At 34.9% G+C, this 12,370-nt stretch overlaps 1 protein-coding gene across 1 annotated transcript; it reads right to left on the bottom strand.

Moving 5' to 3' along the window:
• Positions 1–1,162: 1,162 nt before the first annotated feature.
• Positions 1,163–10,792, bottom strand: LOC134856512 (neuronal acetylcholine receptor subunit beta-3-like). Its single transcript, XM_063872781.1, has 5 exons — positions 10,780–10,792; positions 8,451–8,666; positions 5,628–5,938; positions 2,648–2,819; positions 1,163–2,221 (listed from the first exon to the last, which is right to left on the bottom strand). Exons 2-5 carry the CDS (start codon positions 8,660–8,662, stop codon positions 1,300–1,302), a joined length of 1,617 nt encoding a protein of 538 aa, XP_063728851.1. The 5' UTR covers positions 8,663–8,666; positions 10,780–10,792; the 3' UTR covers positions 1,163–1,299.
• Positions 10,793–12,370: the final 1,578 nt, after the last annotated feature.

The raw sequence follows: 12,370 nt of genomic DNA, 5'->3' as shown, positions 1-12,370 counted from the left end.
CCAGGCCGTCAATCAATTCTTTAGGGTCCGTTAGACCAGCCGGGAGCCAGCTGACAGCCTTATGCATTTGAGCCCCATATTGACTGCTAGTTTGCTGTGCTGATTGTATTGTTGTATTGAAAAACCCAGGCATTTGTTGCATGAAACTCTTCGGGTTGAAGTGGGTCTTTTTTAGTGTAATTTTAGGAAGAAGAAAAACTGAACTGTTGCTAACGTTGAGTGCTGAGAATTACCTAGACTTTTGAGGCGAGAAAAGAGCGTAATTTCAAGCAGAACTAGACGAAGTTTTTCTGATAGTTGTGCTCAGAAAAAAGCTGAAAAAAAGAAAAAGACTAAGTTTTTAGGCGAGAAAGGTTGAGAAAAAGAACATTAAACTGCTGAATTTTTCAGACTGATTGAAATTGTAGAGCTGAAAAGAATCAAAACTTTAAGCGGAAATAGCTGAAATTTTGCTGAAAAGTAGGGCTGAGGAAAGTGCTGAGAAAAAGAAAGTGACTGAAATTTTTATGCGAGAAGGGTTGAAAAAGAGAAAATAAAGCTGCTGAAGGCTATAGACTGATTGAAGTTGTAGAACTGAAGAGAATAACTGCCAATTGTAAAAACTGAACAGGTAAAAATATTTTTTTTGTCCGCTTGGAGGGATGAGTTCACGATAGAGTTAATCATAATTGTTTTTTGAAGAACACCGCACTGACAACTAATAACCAATCTTAATAAATGGAAAACTATTGACATTCTAAAATCATAGGACCCGAGAAAATTGACTTATCCGTGTATGTATTCTTCTCTTTTGAGTCTGATGTAAAATTAAGGCTGATTGAATTACCGTGTTTTAGAGCAAACCTTATGGCGGAATCTTCAAATAGGGAAAAGATAAGCTTGATACATCTAATTTCTCTTGCACGAATTAATTTCCATTCAATTGAAACTGAAACACAAAATACATATAATATTTTCAAAAAGTTTTTATAACATGTTCTGTCAGTTTTTTTCAGACACTGCAGAGAAAGGAACAAACAAAATTGAACTTCTCAGAATAGCAAACTTATGCTCACAAAACCGAAGTGTCGAAACGTTTATTTTCAGAGGAAGAAATTTTATCGCAAATAAACTCAATGAAAACTCAATCAAATGAACTTGAAAGTTATCCAATTTTGCGTTTTTTGTTTGATTTTGAGCTATTGTTATCTGAATAATGCTCTATAAACAACATAAAAAATAATTATTTAGTTAATGAGTCACGTTTTTTAGGTTTTATAGGTTTCAATGTTAGTGTCAGATTTTACAAATTGTTTCAGCTTACTTCGAATGATAACTTTTAGCTTCCCATGCAAGCATTCCGAAATAGATGGTAACTGTTGCGAGTGTAATAGTATAACAAAGGTAGAAAATCTTGTCAAATCCAGCTGCAATAAGTCTCCATCTTTTCAACGCAATGTCCGCCGCGTCATCTTTTGCGACAATTGCTAGTTTTGCGACAATGTCCTTCAAATATTCTTCCAACATTGGCGAGCATTCGGAGATGACTCGTTTTGCGGGTTTCGGTATATGGTGGATCGTGGTCGCCCGTTTTAGTTGTTGCGATTGTCGCGAGCATTCAGGTTGGAAGCCTTCCTCGCAGATAACCGAGTTTCCATTTCCGTCGCTTTTTGAAGCATGGAGACCTTCGTTCGTGTCACTTGTTGCCATAGTGTTTTGAAAATCCAAAACAGAAGAATCATTAGCGCAATTCAAATTTATGATGTTTATTTCCGCATTATTCGTGCGATTTTTTCTCGACCTTTTTGATTCACTCAGTTTTCGCTCGGCTTTTGCGCTTCCACAGCATGCTCCAATACAACATACAAATCTGAACGCACATCCTATGCAGTTACTGATCAAATCCACGAAAGAACGTTTCCCTAACTTTTCACAAAAGAGGAAAAATTTGATCAGAAATGAGTGTTCGTCGACCATTTCGTGGGTGATTCGAAAGTGAAGCATCAATGTTGTGGCCGTGAGAATGATCGAGCACCCCAGCATAACACTGATGACCGTGTAGAAGCGAGCGATGAGGGGGAAACTGTCGGCCGAGGGGGGAAGAAACTCGGCCACTATGACTTGATTGACATATAGAGCGAGGAAGAGTGTGATTGAGAAACCGAGTTTCTCGCCACATTCGCTCGGGAGGAGAAAGATGACAGATCCGAGCCAGCTTAGGAGCAAGGACGGGATGACAAGACTGTTAATGGTACAAGTATAATATACGGGTCTTTTGAGAAACCAAAACTAGTTTTTTTCCTTAAGACTGAAACACAAGTAAGCTTTTCATAGAAACCTGTCCAGCAATCCTTTCAAAATGGAGAAATGGACACTAAACTTCATAGCTGGGTATCATAGGGCAATATTCTGAGCCTCATCCCTTCATAGTATCATCACTCAATTTATTGCAGTTTACTTTGATTTGTTTACTGGCTTTTATGCTAAAATCTAAATAATTTTCATCATTTTCATTACTATATTTTTGTTATTGCGTTGAGAGAAAGTGTCTTGTAACCGGGAACTAAAAATTTTTCCATGAAACAAGTTGTGTGCAAATGTGAAAGAATAAGTCATGGCCCATATATCATACTATATCATCAAAATGGCCCATATATCATACTTGTACCTGTTAACATAGAAGTCTGGCTTCCTTTTAAGTTTTATGGTGTACTCGATGTAAGGGTACCGTATTCGTTCCCCGTTGTAAAGAGGGTGGTTGTAAACATCCGCCTCATAGTCTTTCAAACTCGTGACGTCATCGATGACCCACTCAATGTTACCAACTCTGCCTTCCATTCCTTAAAAAGAACTTAGAAGTAAACTTTTGGTTTATATGATTCCGGTTGATTTTGGTTAAAACGGCTATATTTCGCATAGAAGACTATTGAGAAAGTTTGTGCTGTTCAAAGTAAACCAAAAATCAAATTGTTTATCGTCCAAATTAAGAACGTCCAAATTTTGAAAGGTCATGATTTGTTGCGCTACAGGAAACTTGCATTGCAAAAGATTGCGTTTTCCGGCTCGCAACAAGCTCAGTAAACATTGGTGACATAGCTTATTTCAAAATTTTTGCTTGAGTCAAAAAAGGTTAGTCAAAAATAAATGCATATGAAGAAGACTTAAGGTTCTATAAACTCTATTTAACGGCCTTTTTAGGACACTTAGGCATTTAAAGTTTTACGAGGGTCTTAATACAGCGCCCTTTCACATGCTAAAATACGCTCATTCGAGGTGAATATGAGGTGAAGAAGCTTAGAATGATTTCACTGCAGTCCCGATCAGGCAAAGTTAATGGAATATACGACAGATAAACACTGAATCAGCGTGAATCAGTTAAAAATCAATATGCTGACCCAATTGGTGTTAAAATGATTTTTGTAAATAGAATGTTCCGACTGCCTTTTAAGGTTTATGGAGCAGCAGTAATAGCATAAAAAAACTGAATGAAATAAAATAAAATGAACATTTTTTTTCTAAAATTTGAAATTTTTTTAATAAAAATCATCCCCCCACACGCCACATAAAGTACAAAAAGAGAGATTTCATTCCTTGTAACAAATCAATTATGGCAAATAAGCTTCGTGCAACCAACTTGGAACGATTTATAAGACGGATTAAATCTCCTCTTACGCGTTAATAGCGCGAATTATATCGCGCGTTAATTGTCCCAAATTGCTCAAAATGGCAATATTTAAACCCTCATAACTCTACAAAAAATAATCACAGGTGAAATATCTTTTCAAATTTAAGCTCAGGACAACAATACCTTTTGAATGGTATAAAAAAAAATTACGTCAAAAATGGCTAGTTAAAAAGTCGAAATTTGTCTGAAGAAAAAAAAACCCACCCCGAGAACAATATTCCGTTACTTTCGTATCGAAAGTCGGAACAACAACTGTTGCGAAATGGATACAACTATTGCGAATTGGAGCCACGAACTGGAACCATTTTCAATGTTCCGACTATTTTTGAAGAAATTGACGGAATGTATGTGCTCGGGGTGTTTTTTTTTTTTCAGGACAAATTTCCACTTTTTAACTTGCAATTTTTGGTGGCATTTTTTTATTGTTCCGATCTTCGAAGAAAACGAACTATTTTTGCTTCGTGTGGTTTTTATTCAGTCAATTTTCGGCGATTTAAATAGTATTCTTCAGCAATTTTTTTTATACCCCATTGAAGATATTGACCCCCTGAAATCAAACTCAAAATGATATTTTACTTTTGATCAATTTTCGCAGGGTAATGGGAGTTCGGAAATTGCCATTTTGGCTGCGATCTGGACTAATTTTTGTGAGCTTTGAAGAATTTATTCATAATGCTGAAAGCGTAACACGAGTTATTTATGCATGGCGAGGTATCCCGCACAACAATTGTTTCAAATTTAATTGACCTAATCGGTCAAATTAGTTTCACACTTCATCTTTGATATTGTCCAAATTTTATAGTTTTTCAATGTTTTCTTTTCCCAAAAAACTATTCATTATGGTTTGAGGGGCAGTCGGATCATTTCAGGTTTTTCCCTGTATGCGAGCGTCTTGTTTCGTTTGAAAGTTATTGTTGTCCTGAGCTCAATTTAAAAAAAAAATTAGAACTCAACTTTCAAATTTTTAAATTATTTCACCTCTGATCGTTTTTCGTAAAGTTATGAAGGTTTCAACAACGGCAATTCGGGACAATTAGCGCGCGATATATTTTGCGCTACTAACACGTAAACAGGGATTTAATTCGTCTTAGAAATCGTTCCTGATTGAGTTGAGGCATAATTTTTGGTCTATTCAAAACTTCGCTACATGAGAATTATAGCACTTTGCACTTTAAATAGCGTGTGCGAGGATGATTTTCAAAAACTACTCGGGTCTTATGCACAAAACGGACCAAAATTAAAATCTTCATATCTTTTTAGCTAAAACTAATGCGGAAGAATTTGATTGGTTAACTTGATTGGTTAATATTAGCCAATCAAACTCAAGCAACATGGCCAGGCAAATCAATCAACCGTTCCAGCAGAAAAAAGTATTAGCCGAACTTACTGAGAATGTGAGTCTTAATCAAAGCATACAAATTTTTTTGTTAAATTAAACCCAAAAAAAGTTCAGTAAAATGGTTTCAACGCGAAAAAAATTCTATCGTTTTGGTCATTTCGGTCAAGAATTTTATCTGCCTTAAATTTTAATTAAAATGCCGGACCATGTTGTTTGCATTTGATTGGCTAATGAACCATACAGATTGAACCACATATTGACTTAAGATCAAGATGTAGAAATACTTATTTTGGGCCGTTTAGTGCATCAAACCCAACAACTCATTTGTCATTTGTTTTATTTTTTAAGTGAAAACCGCTCCAGCAAACCCTTAAATGCAGTCGCAACATTCAAGGCTTAGTCCTCATACGAGCAGAATTGTTGCTCTCACCATTGAAAATGTGAGGGAACTTTGTATCCGGGTGTGGTTTAGTTTTTTTTGTTTTCCACGCAAAATGAGCTACCACAAATAATCATCGGAGTGAGTTTTGTGATATATCATATTAAAGCCCTTTCAGTCCTGATTCGAACGCTTTTTTTTATTTACCAAACTTTAATTGTGCAAATGAGATGTCATTAGATGACCTGTATTGAAAGTAGACATCTCCAGGCTCAACAGTTTCTCGTGGTATGTCCACGAGTTTAATTTGATCCGACAATTCTGTTGGTCAAATGGGAAATAGGTCACATCTGCCTGACATTTAGTATGCAGAATCATAGGCACAGACCAGTATACGAGTCCATTATAGCCTACGATTGAAGGAAAAGTGGAATCTTGTCTGTTGACTTCGAAGTTCTCGAGACTGTTTGTGATCATCATGTCTGGAACCCACATGTCGGACGCCAGACGTCGTATTTCTTTGATGTTGCCGTACTCTGCCGGGTCCCAGGTGATTCTGAAACATCAATAAGAATTTTAAGAGGTCCGCATATAAATTAATTGAGAAGAATCCTCGACCTACCACAATTTCTTGCATAATACTTGCAATACTACATGCATAATATTGGGCAGCAGATAGTTTAGTTCATTGCTTCTTTACCGACTTGCAAATTTCTGTAGACTTGCCAAAACTAATTGAGCAAATTAATTCTAACTATAGTATTATATTTTCGTTCCGGCTTTCGTGACGAAAGTAACGGAATAGTTGTGCTCGGGGTGGGTTTTTTCTTCAGACAAATTTTGACTTTTTAACTAGCAGTTTTCGAGGGAACTTTTTTATATCATTCGAAAACTATTATTGTCCAGAGCTTAATTTTGAAAAGATATTTCACCTGTGATCATTTTTCGTAAAGTTATGGGGGCGTAAGCATTGCCATTTTGGCCAATTTGGAACAATTAACGCGCGATATACTTTGCGCTAATAACGCGTAAGCAGAGAATTAATCCGTCTTAGAAATCGTTCCAAATTGGTTCAAGGACGCTTATATGCCATAATTGTTAATAGGAGCAAAATCTACCACTTTGAACTTAATATGGCGTTGGGGGGGATGTTTTTTCTTAAATTTTATTTTATTTCGCATTAAATTTTTCATGTTATTACTGCTCAATACACCTTAAAAGGCGGTCGGAACATTCAGGGCTTCGCCTTGATACGAGCAGTCTTGTCTAATTGTTGTTCCGACTTTTGAAGAAAGTGCGGATTTTTTATGTTGGGGTGGTTTTTTGTTCAGTCAATTGTCGAACTTGTAACTAAGAAAACGCGGAACATTTATGTTGAGGTGGTTTTTTTATTGTTCCGACTTTCGAAGAAAACTGAATGATTATGCTCGGTGTGGTTTTTTCTACTCAGTCAATTTTCACTGATCGAAATAATAATTTTCAACAAAAACGTTTTATACCCCATTGAAGATATCGACTTCCTGATTTCAAATGCAAAAAGATTTTTCACCTCCAATAATTTTTGTTAAGTTCTGGGTGTTTAGAAATTGCCAAATTGGCCATCTTCTGGACTAAATTATGCGCGCTTTTTTGAGTTTATTCATAATGCTGAGAGCGTAACGCGAATTATTTATGCGTGGCCAATTATCCGTCGTTCTAAATTATCCGTCGTCTTATCCGGCGTGGTGAATTATCCGTCGTCTTTTTATGCGTGGCGAATTATCCGAGAGCAAAATCGTTCTAAAATGAATTCAGGCTAGCTAATCAGATTGGTCGTATTAATTTTGTACGACTCAAAAGTTTACTCTCTGATATTGTCCAAAATGTACAGGTTTTTAATGTTTTCTTTTTTCAAAACTATTCGATATAAATTAAGGGAATGTCGGAACATTCAGGGCTTTGCCCTGATGTACGAGCAGTCATGTTCAGTCAATTTTCGACTTTGTAAAAATGTAATTAAGCGTTTTTGACAAAATTCTTCTTACCATCTGAAAGATATTGTTTTCTTGAGTTCAAAATTAAAAATAGATTTTACTTGTGATCCTTTTTCGCTAAGTTATAGGGGTTTGAAATCTGCTAATTTGGTCAACCAGGGATAATTAACGCGCGATATATTGCAGTCTTAAGACACGCGTACGCGGAGGATAACTGCGTTCCAAATTGAATTGAGGCAAACCATTTGGTTTTATCATTAGGATAAAAGACTCCAAATGCGTCTCTTGTAGTTTGCATTAGCGCGTGGGGGGATAATTTTGCTTTAAAAAAATAAAAGAATATATTTTTTTTCGATTAGACCGTCAACTTTTTAAGCAAAACACTTTTAAATTAGCTTAAAGTGAAGTCGCAATACTCAATGCTCGGCTCTGATATACAAGCACTCTTGTTGTGCCGACTTGCAATTAAAATGGAATATTTATGCTTGGTGTGGTTGTTTTATTTATTTAAATTTTGGCAATCGAAATAATCGTTTTTAACAAAATTTTTTTATGTCACATTAAAAATATCGACTCCCTCAAATCAAATTTTAACAAAATATTTCACCTCCGACTTTTTTTTGCAATTTTTGGGAGTTTAAAAATTACCAATTTGACCATGCTCTGGACTAATTTATGCGTACTTCGAAAAATTTTATTTGTAATTCTTAAAAGGTAGCGCGATTTATTTATGCCTGGCGAATTATCCCGCACAGCAAACTTTCCAAATTGAATTGAGACTAGCTAAACGGTCGTATTAATTTTTAAACCTGATCTTTGATTAGCTGCCTTGCAACCGCAATAGTGGCATGCTTTTTCATTGCCATCTGAAAAAATTCTTAAAACTAATATAATGATTGTGGTTGCTTACATAAACGACAGCAGAAAGCAAGACATTGTGAACGATTAAAAAAACTTACACGACTTCAAGTTTTTTCAGGAGGTGGTTTTTATCAAGGCTTATTTTCGTTTTTTTTTTTCTAGTTTTCTTCTAAGCAAAAGTTCGATTTCTTGGGTGACATAATTGTGCAAGTATTTAAATAATAATTATTATACCTTGGGTCTATCCAGTACATTCTGATCCAGGCGAGCACCTTCAGTGTTTCCTCTTTCACACTCATCTCCATTAACTCCTTCACTACTATCTTCGCATACACACTCACCCCCACCAACTCATAATCACCATCTTCTTCTGCCGCTGATCCGCCATCACTCCCGCCCTTCCCATTGGTATCGTTTCGAGGTTTCATAGTTCGAGGGGGAAACATGGGGCTGAAAAAGAAGTCATTCGAAATTTTTGTTTTATTACTGTTTCTTAAAGAATAATTGTCTAGTGACCGTAGTTTATCGGACGTAACAAAATTGAAGTTTTATTTGAGAAATTCCAAAAATTACAATTGCTTTTTTGCATTCTGGTTTTGTTTTTTATTGCACTTCCGGTTTGAATTTTTTTTTATTCTAAAAAAAAATAGTTTTCTAATCGGTTTTCATTAGTTGATATGTGTGTAAATCAGTACTAAGATAAACTTCGACGTCAAATGAACAGTTTTAGGTTATTTAACTTCGCTCAAATTCGTTCAGACTGAAAAAATATTGCCAAAAATTTGGCATTTACTATAATTCTCACATTGTTTCGCTTCTAATTGAGAGAAAAGCAACAATTCTCTCAAGGACGAAGCTTGTTAATTCAGCGATGACGTCATAAATGATTAATTTCAAAATGAAATTTTTATTTCAGCAAAGCGATAAGATTTTCGTTCATACATTTTATCCTGGAAAAAATGTATTCCTTAATTTGCTTTTTGATTCCTTGTGCTGAAGTTTTTCCAGGATCACTTGCAATTGCATTCGAAGTTAACACTTTAGATGATTAATTGAAATCGGTGAACTAGTGGCAGGAAATTATGATCATGAAAAAATAACATGATATAACACGTAATGCAAAGTTAATTTTTTAGTACGTGGTTGAAACTCGAGTTTGTGCCATGACCAAACGATGAGTTTAAATACCAATTCACCCAGCGTCCAGATGTTTTTTTTAATAATGACTTTATTTTCGACTTTTTTTAAAATACGGCCCAAAAATTGGAAAGGTTTAAATATACATAAATATGGAAACGAAAGTCACTTTTCATCCGGTATCTTATAATTTCAGCCAATGTGACTTCATTTAAGTTTTCATCAAATTTGGGCCATAAAACAGAGAAACTTAAAGTAGAAAGTATGATGTTTCCAATTTTTGATCGAGCCTAACTTTGGATGAAATGGAAGAAAATCTGCCAATATCATTATAAACAATGTTTTTGCTTCTAACCGGGTTTAAGTTGCATTGAAATTCAGGGTTAACACACCTTTGTTGCCTTTTCTTAAAAATTTTTTCAAGGATGTACCACTCTGTTGTAAATATGCTCATTATATTTACATCATTTATTATTGCAATTTCAAGAAACATTGATGGTACATTGATGGCACATTGATGGGGCATGAAAATACCGTGCAATTTCAAATACATTGATTGTACATTGATGAAACTAGGATTTTTCATTGATCGTACAATGATGAAATTTAAATGATTTTTTTTGCAAAAATGCGGCAGTGAAATTATAAGTTATTCTTTTCACAAGATACGCTTTGACGATGCTTGACCACAACAAAAGTGTAAAATTAGTTGAAATTTGAGCGAATTGTAGCCAATTTTTTTAAATCTCAACTATTCAGATCCACAAAGATCAAATTATTAAAACAAATGCTCATGTATACGTTTTGTGGGGATACTTCTAGGATTTTCAAAATTAAAGGCATGAAAGTATGAAAATTAAAAAATTTTCATAATTTCATGCCTTTAATTTTGAAAATCATAGAAGTATCCCCACAAAATGTATGGTTCGCGGTAAACAACCCTCCCGATACTTTTATTGTGCAGTCTGACGGATAGTTGTTTTTAGTAAACACTTTTCTAAAAACAGTTCGCCAGAAAAAGTCTTTTAACTTTTTTTTCTGCTGTCTTGAAAACCAATGTACACATTCGTGAAAAAATTATAGTAACGTCTGCTTCAGTCATCATCCATTTTTGAAAATTAGTCTAATCAACATCCATTTATCATGGATGAATCATAGAATGAAATCCACGTTACAGTCATAACTCATCAATGAAATGTCAATGTAGTTTGCATCCATGCTTCAAAAGATGAAACATGGATCAACTTCGTTAAAATGGCACTGCAACTTTAAGGAATCATGAATAGCAAAAACTGAAACACATCTATGGTACTTTTCTGAGCTGCAATGCAACCTCAACCCATGTATTGCTTCAAAGCTGTGTGCAACGAATGTATCTGTGGTTTTCCTACCAGTCCTGATAACATTTATTAACAAATTTACTTACAAGCTTTGCTCAATGCTGAAATAGATAACTAACTTGAACAAGACTGCTCGTATCAGGGCGAAGCCCTGAATGTTCCGACTGCCTTTTAAGGTTTATGGAGCAGTAGTGCATAAAAAATTAAATGTAATAAAATAAAATGAAAAAAAAAAGTTTTTAAAAAATTAGAAATTTATTATGAAATCATCCCCCCCACACGCCATATAAAGTACAAAAGAATAAATTTCGCTCATTGTAATAAATCAATAATGTCAAATGGGCTTCTTTCAACCAATTTGGAACGATTTCGGAGACGGATTAAATCTCCGTTTACGCGTTAATAGCGCGAATTATATCGCGCGTTCATTGTCCCAAATTGGCCAAAATGGCAATATTTAAACCCCCATAACTGTACGAAAAAAGATCACAGGTGAAATATCTTTTCAAATTTAACGTCAGGACAACAATGGCTTTCGAATGATATTAAAAAATTCCGTCAAAAATGGCTAGTTAAAAAGTCGAAATTTGTCTGAAGAAAAAAACCCACCCCGAGCACAAATATTTCGTTACTTTCGTATCGAAAGTCGGAACAATAATAAAATCTACAAATGATCATAACAAGGATAATGCAACCTGTTTGGAAGTTATTCATTTCGCTTTCAGTCTTTTGATATCGATTTCTTTCAATGCAAAAGCGAAGTTGTTCATTTTATTGCGCATCCAAAAATGTTATACGTTTAATTATAAGGTTTTCTCTGAACACTTACCAGTCATGATCTATCTGCTAAAACCTATAACCAGATTGTACAGTTATTCTTAATCATAAGACTGCAAAAAAATTGATATCAAAATAAACCTCGCAAAATCAGTGTTTCGACATTCTATTTCGATTATATAAAATTATCATTCTAAAAAAAATTAATCTAAGAATAAGACTTAATATTGGAATAAGCAGTAGCACCTAAGGGATCTATTAGCCGAAAACAGATAACGTGGTTTTGGGGGGGGTGGGGGACGGGGTTGACGTCACTCTCTCAGGGATTTGGTATTTGAAGTCTTTTTAGGATAAGAAAAAATTGAAACAAGACTGCTCGTATCAGGGCAAAGCCCTGAATGTTCCGACTGCCTTTTCAGGTTTATGGAGCAGTAATAACATTGAGAAATTAAATAAAACAAAATGAAAAAAAAAAAATTTTTAATTTGAAATTTTTATGAAAATCATCCCCCCACACGCCATATTAAGTACAAAAAGATTGATTTCGCTTCTTGTAACAAATCAATTACGGCAAACAAGCTTATTTTAACCAATATGGAACAATTTCTAAGACGGATTAGTTCTCCGCTTACGCGTTAATAGCGCGAAATATATCGCGCGTTAATTGTCCCAACTTGCCCAAAATGGCACTCTTTAAACCCCCATAACTTTACGAAAAATGATCACAAGTGAAATATTTTTTCTAATTTGACATCAAGGCAACAATACTTTTCGAAGGATATAAAAAAATTCCGTCCAAAAAGTCTAGTTAAAATGTCGAAATTTGTCTGAAGAAAAAACCCACCCCGAGCACAAATATTCCGTTACTTTCGTATCGAAAGTCGGAGCAACAAGAAAACA

Source organism: Symsagittifera roscoffensis, unplaced genomic scaffold, assembly GCF_963678635.1.
Source record: "Symsagittifera roscoffensis unplaced genomic scaffold, txSymRosc1.1 SCAFFOLD_923, whole genome shotgun sequence".
In the NCBI taxonomy this organism is placed as follows: domain Eukaryota; kingdom Metazoa; phylum Xenacoelomorpha; order Acoela; family Convolutidae; genus Symsagittifera; species Symsagittifera roscoffensis.
Note: the sequence above shows the minus strand (reverse complement) of the source record. Positions and strands in the feature narration are given on the sequence as shown.

Coding starts and splice junctions, on each gene's coding strand:
- LOC134856512 (XM_063872781.1), bottom strand. CDS start 8,662: ATGTTTCCCCCTCGAACTATGAAACCTCGAAACGATACCAATGGGAAG. Junction 5,939..8,450: donor ATGTACTGGATAGACCCAAG/GTATAATAATTA, acceptor TTGATGTTTCAG/AATCACCTGGGACCCGGCAG. Junction 2,820..5,627: donor GATGTCTACTTTCAATACAG/GTCATCTAATGA, acceptor GTTCTTTTTAAG/GAATGGAAGGCAGAGTTGGT.